At 40.7% G+C, this 12,951-nt stretch overlaps 1 protein-coding gene across 2 annotated transcripts in view; it reads right to left on the bottom strand.

Moving 5' to 3' along the window:
- Nucleotides 1-12,951, bottom strand: part of LOC147171642 (cell adhesion molecule 2-like) — a 135,438-nt gene that overhangs the window by 8,330 nt on the left and 114,157 nt on the right. For both annotated transcript variants that reach the window (XM_086079914.1, XM_086079913.1), the window contains 5 exons: nucleotides 6,364-6,516; nucleotides 6,147-6,284; nucleotides 1,821-1,979; nucleotides 1,504-1,594; nucleotides 511-689 (listed from right to left, as the gene is read on the bottom strand). In XM_086079914.1, coding sequence (XP_085936040.1) covers nucleotides 511-689; nucleotides 1,504-1,594; nucleotides 1,821-1,979; nucleotides 6,147-6,284; nucleotides 6,364-6,516 — 720 coding nt within the window. The remainder of the gene's footprint in view (nucleotides 1-510; nucleotides 690-1,503; nucleotides 1,595-1,820; nucleotides 1,980-6,146; nucleotides 6,285-6,363; nucleotides 6,517-12,951) is intronic.

Below are 12,951 nucleotides of genomic sequence, written 5' to 3'. Positions count from 1 at the left end.
TGTCGCTCGAGCTGCCGTGTAATGACAAGTTTAAATGAATAAGAATAAATCTGACTCCATCCTGCCTTTTCATTTTATAAACATCCCATTAACCACCAACGGATCTTCACAGACTATAGTTATGCTATGTGTATTTCTCATAAGTTTCTGAGGGTTTTTTTTTATCGCATATTTGGCACTTTATAAACTCGTAAATTTATGACGTTTTTTTCTCTTGCAAATTTGCCACTTTATGAAGTTGTAAATTTGCCACAGTCACAGTCACAAATTTATGAGTTTTTTTTCTTGCAAATTTGCCACTTCATAAAGTAGCAAATTTGCCACTTTTGTCGCAAATTTGCCACTTTTTGTCGCAAATTTGCGAGTTCTTACTCATTATAGTGCCCCCACCCTCTCAAAAAAAAATATATATATTTGTACGCCCTCGTAACATGGAGTCAAGTTGAGCACGACATAAAAATAAAAATAAAATGTTTTGTGTGTGTGTCTGGCATCAGAGTGTGCTCTCACCGTAAACAAAGAGTATATACTCTGCGCTGCTGGTCCCCAGGTGGTTGCTGGCCTCGCAGCGGTACGTGCCGTTGTCAGTTTTGTTCAGCGTGGTGATGGTGAGCTCCCGGCCCTCCACGATCATGCGCTCCACGTCGGGCAAATCGCCGCCGTCTTTTGACCACAGAACCGGTTCTGGTCTGGATATTGAAGGAAAAGGACAGAAGGTAGATGATGTGAAATACCGTGTTTTTTGGACTCATGCTGCATTCGAGAAAATAAAAATGATATACGCAAAAAAAAAAGAAGGAAAAAAAGTACGAATACATACAAAAATAAAAAAGGAGATTCAAAAATAAATATAACAATAAATGTCGAAATAAATATATGAGTCAATCAATAAAAATGCTTTGGTCTTACATTTATTTATTTCATGCTGCAGATGCTCTTCGGGTCGAAATGTTATTCAAATGAGGGGCGGTCCTAAGTATGTCATGGGTTGGGCTTATTATTATGGGTTTATTTCAACATTTATTTTTACATTTATTTTAATTTGTATGTATTTATTTAGGGATATATATATATATATATATATATATATATATATAAATTCAAATTCAAAATTAAATAAGGAAATAAAAACAACTATATATATATATATATATATATATATATAGTTGTTTTTATTTCAAAATTAAATAAGGAAATAAAAACAACTATATATATATATATATATATATATATAGTTGTTTTTATTTCATTATTTAATTTTGAATTTTATCTTTATTTTCACTTTTATTCATTGATTTATTTATTTAGTCATTTATGTGTTTTTAATTTTGCCAGTTTTGGTCCTCCATACTACTTGCTTTGTCTTTGACACGCACGGCCGATGGAATCCTACGATCAAAATCAATAGGGTCTTCCTTGATGCCCACTCAAGTCATGTGACTCAAGCCCTCGCACACCTCCGACTGTATTTACACAGTAGCGACCTCCTCATCCAGGACTTACATGGGGTTTCCTCTGGAAACACACTCCAGTTTGAAGTACTGGCCCTCCTGCGGGAAGATCAGCGAATGCGTGATCTCCAGATGGGGAGCATCTGCAAACGCACACAAAAAAAAAACAAGAGCGGTTTTTAGCTCTCCAGGCATCGGGCAGCTCGCATCCCTCAGCCTGTCTTTCGCTACTAAATCCCTTACCTGCAAGCTAATCCTCACTAATCCCGCTGGAAATGCAAAACTAAACCCGCAGACGTACGTGTAATCTCAATTCTACTATTTCCTTCTCAGTGCTAATCTTCATGCTAATCCGCGCGCGGGACTCACAATGGACCTCCAAGACTTCGGTGGTGGTGTACGGGTTGGACAGAGACACGTGCTCCACCATGCAGGTGTAGGCCACGCCGTCGTCGCCCCGGTTCACCTGGAAGTGCAGGCTGCTCCTCACCGTGAACGACTTGCCCGAGGCGCTCACCTCCGTCGTGCCTGCGGGCGCCAAAAAAGACAAGCAACTCTCACTGAACAGCAGTCGGCGATTGGCCGCTGAAAATGCCAACATCAATTCGACCCAATTTTGATTCAAGAAATGCGTCTTTCAGCGGAAAACAACTCGGGTTAAAAAAAATGGGGTTATTTTGTATAAAACAACCCAGAAAGTTGGGTCAAATTGACCCATAAAGTGGATCGGTCCATTTTTGATCCATAATTGGGTTACTTTTGACCCAACTGTTTTTAGAGTGTATATTCTTTTTTTTCGAAAAAAAAAAAAAAAAAAAAGAGTGTATATTCAATGTCTTGCGTTTCACACCGCAGCTGAGTTTAAACATGTGAGCGCAAACACACAATTGTTGTCTGGGACCAAAGTTATTATAGTTAACTCATTTACTGCCAGTCCAATAAAAATTGACCTCTTTCGAACCCTCGCCTCCTGTTTGCAAGTCAAAGCTCCGGAGCACTATCCACTGAGCCACAGTGGACTTACAAAAATTGACGTCTTTAGCCGTCAATGGCAGTGAATGATATAAAATAAAGTGGGGGAAAAAAAAACGTTTTATTTAAGAATAAAAAAAGAAGAAAGCCAACTGAAATAGCATCTTAACTTTATAAAATGTATTATAATTATAGTGAATATGACCACAAATTAGCTTTTTGGGGGTTTCGTTTAAAATTGATAAATTTTGGTTTTGCTGAACAGAAGGAGGAAGGTCAAACATTTTAGAATTGTAATTTGCTTAATTACACAATACTTTGTGACATTTTGTTTTCTAGCACTCGCCAAATACTCCACATTTAAGAAAAACAAAATTAAGCATTTACTGTATCTCTTTGTTTAACAAAAAAAAACCTGAAGCTAAAACTAATCATGTTAGAATAAATGTAATGTAAAAGTTATCCCATATTTACTCTTTTAGTAATTGCAAAGCATTTATTCAGCAGTGTGACCTATGTTTGAACCATGTGGGTTGGGGTCGTCTGTGGAGAGAAGAAGCTGCAGTTGCAAAACAGGAACCGAAACCGGACAAGATGGCGGCTGGACACATTTGTGAACTTTGACTGAAACGTTTGCAATATTGTCTGCGCAATGACTCATACCCGGGATGATTGTCACGTTGCTGCTATGCGCATCCCCAGACCCTTTAGAGCAGCAATAGGCGATGAAACCAGGGCCTTCCCCCAATAAAAAGAGGCGATCGGGCGGAATGTGCTTCAGAACGAGTTGGAGGTTGTAATCTGTGCGCATCTCTGTTTGGTTCTGCTGCTGGTCCGTTGTTTCTGAAATGTTCTAGGTTGACTGAACCTGACATTAATGGTGAACTAAAATGAAAAATAAAAACGAACAAAACTGCACTAGAAGCCAAATAAAACAAAAAACAAAAATAGAAAACTAAACTATTATAACCTCACCAATATTTATCTTTGTAGTTTATTTCTTGCGAGGAAGAAAAGAAATGAAAACACTTAAAGGTCTTCTGACTAACGCGGCAGCTGCTGTCCCGCTTAGTAAACCTCGAGCCGCCATGCGGTCACAATTATTTTATTTTTTTTGTCACAAAGAAACTCCAAGCGATGCCATTCTTTGTTTATTCCTTGCACAGAAAGAGGAGAGATTGTACAGAGCAAATAAAAGCAGAGGCCACGTTGCTTGCAATATGAAGTCTCACCGTTTGTGCAAACAAACCAATTGACTGCAACCACATGACATATTTACCCGCAGCGTTGCAGCTCAGCGCGCCTTTGATAGGAAAAAAAAACGTTGGCGCATGAAATAAAAGCCACATGTTGTTGCTATCACACCTGGCGTAACCTCTCCCCCTCCCCCCCAACGGCATCGCCCCCCCCCCCTTCCCTCCCCTCCTCCGCCCACGAGCGACGCGGATGGATTTGAGTGACAGCACAACATTGCGCTCCCAGCGTAAAAGACAAGCTTTAAAAGCACGCCGACAAAAGATTCCCATCCCGGAGTGTTGATTGACGTCCCCCCCAACCTCTCCCGCCTCGCTGACACTTTGACATGGAAATGAAGTTTTTAAGTCGAGCCCTCCAGTCGCTCGCTTTTTGTTCCGCGGGTGGCTTTGACTATGAGGTGCGTTCGCCGCCGTGTTTGCCCAAGCGGCCTGACAACGGCTCATAAAAGTGCACCGACACGCCGCCTGAGTCAGACTTTTTTACATTTTTTTTTATTCTGATGACTCAAGGACTAAATTGTGACGTCAGCAAGGAAGGAGGTGGCGGGTTGATGTTTTGGGCTGAAACTGTGAAAATGAGGCGAGGCTCATTTAGGGTGCCTGAAGGTATCGAAATGAAAAAGAAAATTGGGGTTCCAAACCGCCACGGCATGAAAACAAATGTGCCTTTCACACGAAAACACATCTCATGAGAGACGAGGCACCGTCCCACGCTGCAAAAAAAAAAGCGAACAAACAAATACCACTGAAGCTTTGGTTGCAATGGCTACAAAGGGAGGAAAAACTCATGGTGTGGCCACGGTTATCCCCTGACCTCAACCCTATTGAGACGCCACAACAATGGCAGCAAGGAGACGGACGATTGGTCTTTTGGATTGGGATAGTGGGGAGTGACATGAAGTCATTGAGATTCATCTCACTATAAATGCAGTACAAGCCTGAGATGTAGAAATTAATCATTATATCATCAACAACTGTTTTTAATAATCGAGTAATCGTTTACAGCCATTGTGTAACTTAAAATTGTCCCAAACCTGATTTCAGCCTCTCAACAGTAATTATTCTGATTTCATTTTAGAGCTGTCAAAATTAATCGATGAATCAACAAGTAATAAATTATCAAATTAATCGACACCTAATACCTTTAATAATCGAGTAATCGTTTGGATATTTGAAGTACAAAATAACCACCAATCACGGGCAGAGTCCAAATCCTGATTTCAGCCTCTCAACAGTAATTATAATCGATAGAATATTAGATTCTAAAAATACTCGATAGCGACAGCCCCGATACAAACGACACTTTTTTGTCTTTTGTGCCGGCAGAATTTCGAAGACAGCTCTTCTGTTTGGAACGCGCACATGCACCTGACGAAGTGTCCCGCGAGCGCGTCGCCACAGGCGTGTTCAACATCTCAAGTTTTCGGAGGCAACTTTTGACGAGAGCGCTGAAGAAAAGAGCGCCTCGTCATCTCCGCCGAGACGGACAGCTCCCCCCCCCCTCGCTGGCCCTTCAACAAACTACGTGCGCGCCATCTCAACGTGGGCCGGCCTTTCACATGCTCGCCTGCGCCGCCATCAATCACGCCGCGGCGAGCAGCCAGCCAAACAGACGGACGGACGGACAGACGGACAGACGGACGGAACCACCAGCAAAACGCTTTCAAGTGCAAAACTTCAATAAAGAGCAACTGTCACTTGTCGGCTTCTTCGACATTTTTGTTTTGTCTTCTCAACTTGCAGAAAAAAAAAAAAAAAAAAAGCGATCAAAGCGAAACGACAGACCGTTTGCGTGTTCCATGTGATCGCGGCACCATCTGCTGCTCTTGTATCAACTCGTCGGCCTTCTTTCTACGCCACCAGACGCTACAAACATTCCTTCATTTTCAAGTCCGTTGCTCTCGTTTTTTTAACCTACACAAATGTCACCCGAAGTATTACACAAAATAAAGACAGCAGAATGCAAGTTGAATTGACCCTTTAAGGTCTCTCGTCAATATAATAAACCAAACTAAAAATCTGAATGCTGTTAGCTGAATCAGTCAATTGAAAGATAAATTCTAAAGTGAGATCTAATCATTTCAGAGAAATTATAATCCATTTCTTGAAATGATAAGTCAGTTGGTATCGAACCATCAAATGTACTAAAAGGTCGTCCAAGCAGGGTTTGAACCCAGGTTCTCCGGTACATCCATTTCTCTGAAATGATTAAATCCAACTTTCGACAGATTGCAGTTCAAGTTTTTTTTTTTTTTTATTAATTTGTCATTTAACCACTAATTAAAAGTGTGTACTTTTCCCACATCATTTATCTTTCAATTGACTTCATAAGAAATCAAATCTTAGCATTCAGATTGTCTAGTTTGGAACGGAGTCCCTCAGGGAATCGCTTTGGGCCCACTATGCATTCAACGTGTACGGTTTTGACGTTTTGACGGGTTAAGATTCTGCTCCGCACGTGGCCTACCTTGGACCTCCTTGTCGTTCCGGAACCACCGAATGTGGGCGGCCGGCTTGCTGCCCGCCGCGGCGCACGTCAGGGTGATGATCTCGCCTTCCAGGGCCGGGCTGGTGAAGCCGGTGATCTCGGGCCGCTCCGGCACACCTGGACACGAAAAACACGGGCGATGTGACAAAAAGCGCGTTGCGCCCGTTGCGCCAGTTGCGCCCGTTTCAAGTCTGACCTAAGACGGTGAGGAAGGCCTTGGTGGTCTTGACGGGCATGGTGAAGAGCGAGCACGTGTACTGGCCCTCGTCGGCCAAGCTGACGTCGCTGATGCGGATGGTGAGCTCCTGCCACGACGCTCGCACCAGCTCGATCCGGTTGTCCCGAAGAGCTGCGCGGGGGGGGGGGGGGCGAAGACGAAGACGAAGAAAAAGTCAGTGATCGTCCGGAACCGGCAAGATCCAGAAATATCTCGCCGCCGTCCGAGGTTGCGATATTCATTTAACGGAAACGCGTTTGCAGTCTAAAGTATTTTTATTTTGTATTTATTTATTTTTTTTCCCACTCACAGGAACACTCGGACGCGTGATTGGGAAACTTTATACACACACGGCCACTTAAACTATAGTTACAGCAAACAAACACCAAATATTCAAATTCAGGAGGGTTGTTGGTTTTGAACAGGACAGCACAGTTCGTAAGTGGCAACATTTATAAAGCTAAATCGGTTCACAGTACTTGTCACTACAGTTAGGCTTGAAAATGGAACAGTCCTAAATGGTGCTGCCATTAGGGGTGGGAATCTTTGAGTGTCTCACGATTCGATTTATTTCCGATTTTATGGTCTGCGATTCGATTCAAAATCGATTTTCACTTCGGAACGATTTTTGATTAAAAACGATTTGATTGAAAATGACTTCTGCTTCATTTTATAGATGTGCAAAGAATCGTCATGAGTCTGACTCGCTACTGCTAATTAGCATGCTACTCGCTGCCCTTTTATCACTCAAAACTCAACGGCTATTCATTCAAATAGCCCCGAAGTGGCCAAATCGTGTACAACATGAACAGCGCTCCCACTAAAGGCACGCACAAACAAGGGCAAGACAGAATAAAATAATTTAAATAAAATCAATTTTGGGCCATTTAAAACCTATTTTTGAATCATGCTAAATGAGAATCACGATTCTTCTTCTCGCTGTCACTATCGAATATTTTTAGAATCGGTTAATCTGTCAATTATTCAATCGATTAATCTGCTAATCAGATTCAATTAAATTTTGCATTAAAGTGTTTTACAAAAACTTTTCCCCCCTGATTACTGTTGATTAACCAGTGGTTGGTGTTTATTTCTTATTTCGTATTCGTACAGTGATAAAAAAAAAAAAGGGATTGATGATATGATATGGTCCACCAAAGTAACATTTTTTTTTTGCAAATGTCTTATTTGGGTTAGACACAGAAGATAATTAGTCTTCTTGCATGAAGGACTACAGAAATCAGTGAAAAAATGACTGTTGATATACTGAAATCAGAGGATTTTAACAATTTTAAATTAAAAGATGCCTCGACGATTAAAATAGTTGTCGATAAATTTGATAATGGATTACTCGATTAAATTTTGACAGCTCCCGTCCTAAAATGGTGCAGGTCCTACTTGGAGGAAAGGAGTTACTTCAGATCCGATCGAACGGCCATGACACGCGTGCTCCTTCAAGGGTCAGTACTTGAACCCCTGTTATTGAGTATGTATACGTTAGCCTTAGCTCCAATTGTTGGCAGGCACACAGCTACAGTATGTTCATGAATTCTCCCCTGATGACAGGATGTCACTGTTTCGATCAGACGAACAACTGAATGAACTCAAATTTATTTCAGCAAAACCCAAACAAAACTGCAGTAACTGTTTTCAAAAAAGACGATTGCAACAGGGAGAAAAATTTAATAAAAATCATCTGATTTTTTTTACTCTTTTTTTTAAATTTTATTTGAAAGGGATTTATGTTATGTTGCAATGTTTACTGTGTAACAAAAAAAAAAAAAAAACTTTTGAAGAGCAGTACAGGCAGCGTTTGTTTGCCGTGCCAGACTTTGCCGTCCCCTTCTGTCAACATCTCGAAAAGAACAAACGTCACCAGGAAGCGTTTGCATGGCGAACTATTGATTTTCCCGCATCGAGCCAAGCCGAAGGCGGAGACGCAAGTGGACCCGAGTGAAGCATTAGTGCAGAAAAACAACAGCGCTTCGCAGCGCAGCGTATTAAAAAAAAAAACAACAACAACAACAACTAAGCGAAGCCTATTACTCACAAAAACGGCGCAGGTGAGGGAATACTGCTATTAGCTTAGCATGGGCCGACGCGCGGTGTTTCCGGACCGGAGATCCGTCTCAATCAGAGGCGAATGTCAGCACGTGGCAAGGATTGTTTTAGCGCACGCTTGAGGAAATCAATGTGATGAAAAGGTTCATTTGCCGCCGGAAAGCCGCCGTCACTCCCTCGGTGTTCAGCTTGTTCAGGTCGGAGGCGTAAATCTGAGACGATGACCTTGTACGTGTGCTGCACATTTGACGCACGCGACATCTTAGCCCCCCCCCCCCCCCCGGCACCCCCGACCGCGCAAAGGTTTTAGCAAGGCCAATCAGACTGCAGGAACAGTCCACCGGGACATCAGGACACCGGCTGTCCATATGCAAGCTAACACAGGTTTGCGCCACAAAGGTTTGACTATACTTTGCTGGTTTCACATATTTTGCGGGTTTGCCGATTTCATTTTTTTGTCTCTGCTCCTGGTTTGTCCATTTTCATAGTTTGCGTATTTTCCTGGCTTGTCTCCTTTCCTGGTGGGTTGTAAGTTTCTTGGTTTGTCTACTTTCCCGGTTTATCGACTTTCCTGGCTGTTAAATTTATTTTCTGTTTTTATAAGTTTCTTGGTTTGTCTACTTTTACTTTCCTGGTTTGCCAACTTTGTCCCTTCTTATGGTTTGTCAATTTTTTTGTTTTGTCTCCTAATCTCCTTTCCTGGTTTATATACTTTTCTGGATGGTACGTTTATTCGTTGACTTTTACTTTCCTGGTTTGTCAACTTTCCTTGTTCCATCAATTTCTTACGCTCAATTCACGCTGAGTGCGGAACGGACGCGGCGCGTTTTCCGTACGGCCACCGCGAGGAATAGAAAGCATTCGAGTCTGCGTGTCAACACACATGCACATACACACCCGCATACAAAATAAAGATTTATTTAAAAAAAATTAATAAAATAAAAAAAGATAGCAATGATGATGACATGTCAAATCGGTAAAATTACAGAATGAACTGAGCTCTCCAGAAGAAAAAAATAAAGTAGTGAAAATGGTAAAGCACTTTCATTTATCAGAGTAAAGTGTAGTTTGGCAGAATGAAATTTTTAACATTGACACTAGTGAAGAGTAATTTCAACACTACTCAGTGTTTACCAGTGTAACACTATACAGTGTTGGAGTAACACTGGTTAAGTGTGAAAAAAGTAAGAAGTGTCAGATTTACACTCATTGGTGTGGATACATATAAACACTTTTCTAGTGTTAGATTTAACACTCTCAGTGTTAATCGAACACTGGTGATTTTAAGGTTTGAAAACCTCATTTGAAATTTGAAGCCAGGTTTGGAACTTGTAACTTGAAACCCTACAAGAAACAAATCGACATTTTGTTTGGCAAAGTCACACACTTGGACCGTTTCTTTAAGAAACCCACACGAGAAAAGTGTTAAGAGAAAGTGTTTAAAAAAAGGCACGTTTAAATACAGCCTGGACGGTGTGTGTGTGTGTGTGTGTGTGTGTGTGTGTGTGTGTGTGTGTGCGTGTGTGTGTTTCTTTACGGTTAGTTGATCTCTGATTTTATTTTTTTCTTTAATCGTATCATCGTGAAACATTTGGCGAGATGAATTTATGAGATTAAACACCTTGAATTCACGGCAATCCATCTGCCTGGCGGGGTTAATTCTCAAGCGCACGGCTGAGAAGCAAACATACAAGAAAACTCACATTTTTAATACAAGTACTTTATGTGCCGTCACTCGCACAAACTCGGCAAGGATAAATGCAACCCCGATGCACTGGAAAGTACATTTATTAGTCTGCACAGGCAAGAGAAGAAAATCAAGCACTTGATGATTGTCTAGACTACCTAAAAAGAGAAACATTTATGCAGTCAGTCAAAAGCAGTTCTGCAAGAAAAGTCGGGCATGGTATTTTTTAAGATGTCTCAAGATGTCTTATTGTGTTAAAACAAACTTGTGTGAAACAACCAACATGTTTTTTTTTTTTTAAAGCAGTGAAAAGGAGTACGTTTGTTTTGGACGACTGCCTAGATGGGCTGTTGTCCAATTCCAAACATATATTCCCTTATTATAAGTATGTATGTATAACATACCTTGGCAATGACTTTTCCATCATGTCTGCCCTGGCACTACAGCCAAAATTTCATCACAAACAAAAACAAAACAAAATGTATAGGGGGATGTTTACACAACAGCCTAGTCGGGCTGCAGTTCAATTAAAGCCTGTAGGGTAGACTCAATGCATGAATAATTTAACTTGACAATGAGTTCTCTAGCATTTAATCAAATATTTACATGGGGAAATTTGTGCAACTGCCTAGATGGGCTGTGGCCCCTTTTAAAGCCTGAAGGGTCCACCTCGAATGTATAATTGAACTTGACAATAAATGTTTTATAATGTCTGTTTCAAATCACATTTCATCACCAAAATACACATGGGTAAGTAGTGCACACCTGCATAGATGGGCTGTGGTCCAAAACACGAAGGGTCCGTTTGTTGTACATTCACTTTAACTTGACAATGAGTTCTCTACATCTTTGCATGGGGAAATTTGTGCAACTGCCTAGATGGGTTGCGTCACCTTTTAAAGCCTGACGGGTCCACCTCTTATGTATAATTTAACTTGGCAATAAATGTTCTATCATGTCTGTTTCAAAAATCACATTTCATCACAAAAATTCACACGGGGAACTGTGCACAGCTGCCTAGATGGGCTGCAGTTCAATTAAAGCCTGTCCACTCAGTGTATGTATAATTTAACTTGACAATGAGTTCTCTAGCATTGACACATATTCAGCATAAAAAACAACAACATATTTATAAGGGGAAGTTTGTGCAACTGCCTAGATGGGCTGTGGCCCCTTTTAAAGCCTGGAAGGTCCACCTCAAATGTATAATTGAACGTGACAATAAATGTTCTATCATGTCTGTTTCAAATCACATTTCATCACAAAAATACACATGGGGAAGTGTGGACACCTGCATAGATGGGCTGTGGTCCAAAACATGAAGGGTCCACTTGTTGCACATTCACTTTAACTTAACGATGAGTTATTCATGTCTGCTCTCCTCCAAATCATATTTTCATCACAAAGAAGGGAACGTTTGCACAACTGCCTAGATAGGCTGCATTCCAATCAAAAACATTAGCATGCAGTCGTTATTCTCTGCTTTAACGAGTTCTATAAAAAAATCCATTCATTAACCAATCAAAGGCTGGACGCTCTGGATAATGTGCTCATATGAGACCTTGCTGAGATGATGCGTTCGACACCCACGGTGCATTCGCAACAACACGACCCCCCCCCCCCCCCCCAACCCCACCCCCCCCGTCGGCAATCGCAACCCCTAACCACACCTCCCAGGCTAATTGCGCTCGGTTCGACGGCGCTAATGAATGTTTGGGCGCGCGCATTAACGCTTTCATTTAGCGTGTAACGGCTGCTTGATTACTACAAGGCAGCTGAGATCCATTTCGCGCGCTGACCTTTTCTGATCCAACGCGAATGTCCCAATTAGACCCGGTGAATGATGACGCACAAAAGACAGGAGAAGAAGAAGAAGAAAACGGAGGAGAAGAAGAATAATGCCGGTGCGTGGAGGTAGCTCACGTTTCTCTTCAGAGCATCCAAATCTTTCGCCTTTTACTAAAGATTTCTGTTACATTTCACACTTTCAGCATGTGGCAAAGGTTTCTGCAAACCAAAAATTTTTATTATAATCTTTTATATTTCTTATAGTAAAATAATGTGTTTAAATAAACATCCTTATAATTGCAGCTTTACAGAGGACGTGGCTGGCACTCGTGTTATTTTCATTGGCTCATTGGCAGTTATGCTCGAGTCTTTTGAAATCTACCTGGCAACAAGTAGTCGTGCAAATTAGAAAATATTTTTTTTAAATTTAAATAAATGTTTTTAACTTTCCCCATGTATCCAGATTTTCAAGATGCCCCGTAAAATACATTTCACAAATTATATATATATATATATATATATATATATATATATATATATATATATATATATATATATACACACACACACACACACACATATACACATTTACACACACACACGCACTATAGGCGTACAATATTTTGAAAGAATGCAGGGCACTTATTTGTTTTTAAGAACTTTAAACAAACTTTTAAAATAAATATTTAAAAACATAAAATATTGAGAAATGCAAGAGCAATAAAAAGACAAAAATATAAAAATTCCAAAAGTGTTAGTTTACTGATCCCTCTCAATATGTTTACATTGGATTTGACATTGAATAAAAAAAACAAGGCCTATCATAAAATAGGTCTGCCTACTTCCTGTTTTCAGTCTTCTTCTGTCAAATGCGCATAGTGTAAAACAATAGTGCGATGCCATCTGGTGGCAGACAGTGGAATTACAATCCAAGATTAGACTGTACACTGTTCAAAAAAACAATGAGCAAATGTATTGAATTAACCTACAGATTTACTCAAAATGGCTGCTTTGACGGTGTTGGCGAATTC

Source organism: Leptonotus elevatus, chromosome 7 (assembly GCF_054856555.1).
Source record: "Leptonotus elevatus isolate MCC_2025b chromosome 7, RoL_Lele_1.0, whole genome shotgun sequence".
In the NCBI taxonomy this organism is placed as follows: domain Eukaryota; kingdom Metazoa; phylum Chordata; class Actinopteri; order Syngnathiformes; family Syngnathidae; genus Leptonotus; species Leptonotus elevatus.
The sequence above is the reverse complement of the archived record's forward strand: the minus strand, read 5'-3'. Positions and strand labels throughout refer to the sequence as shown.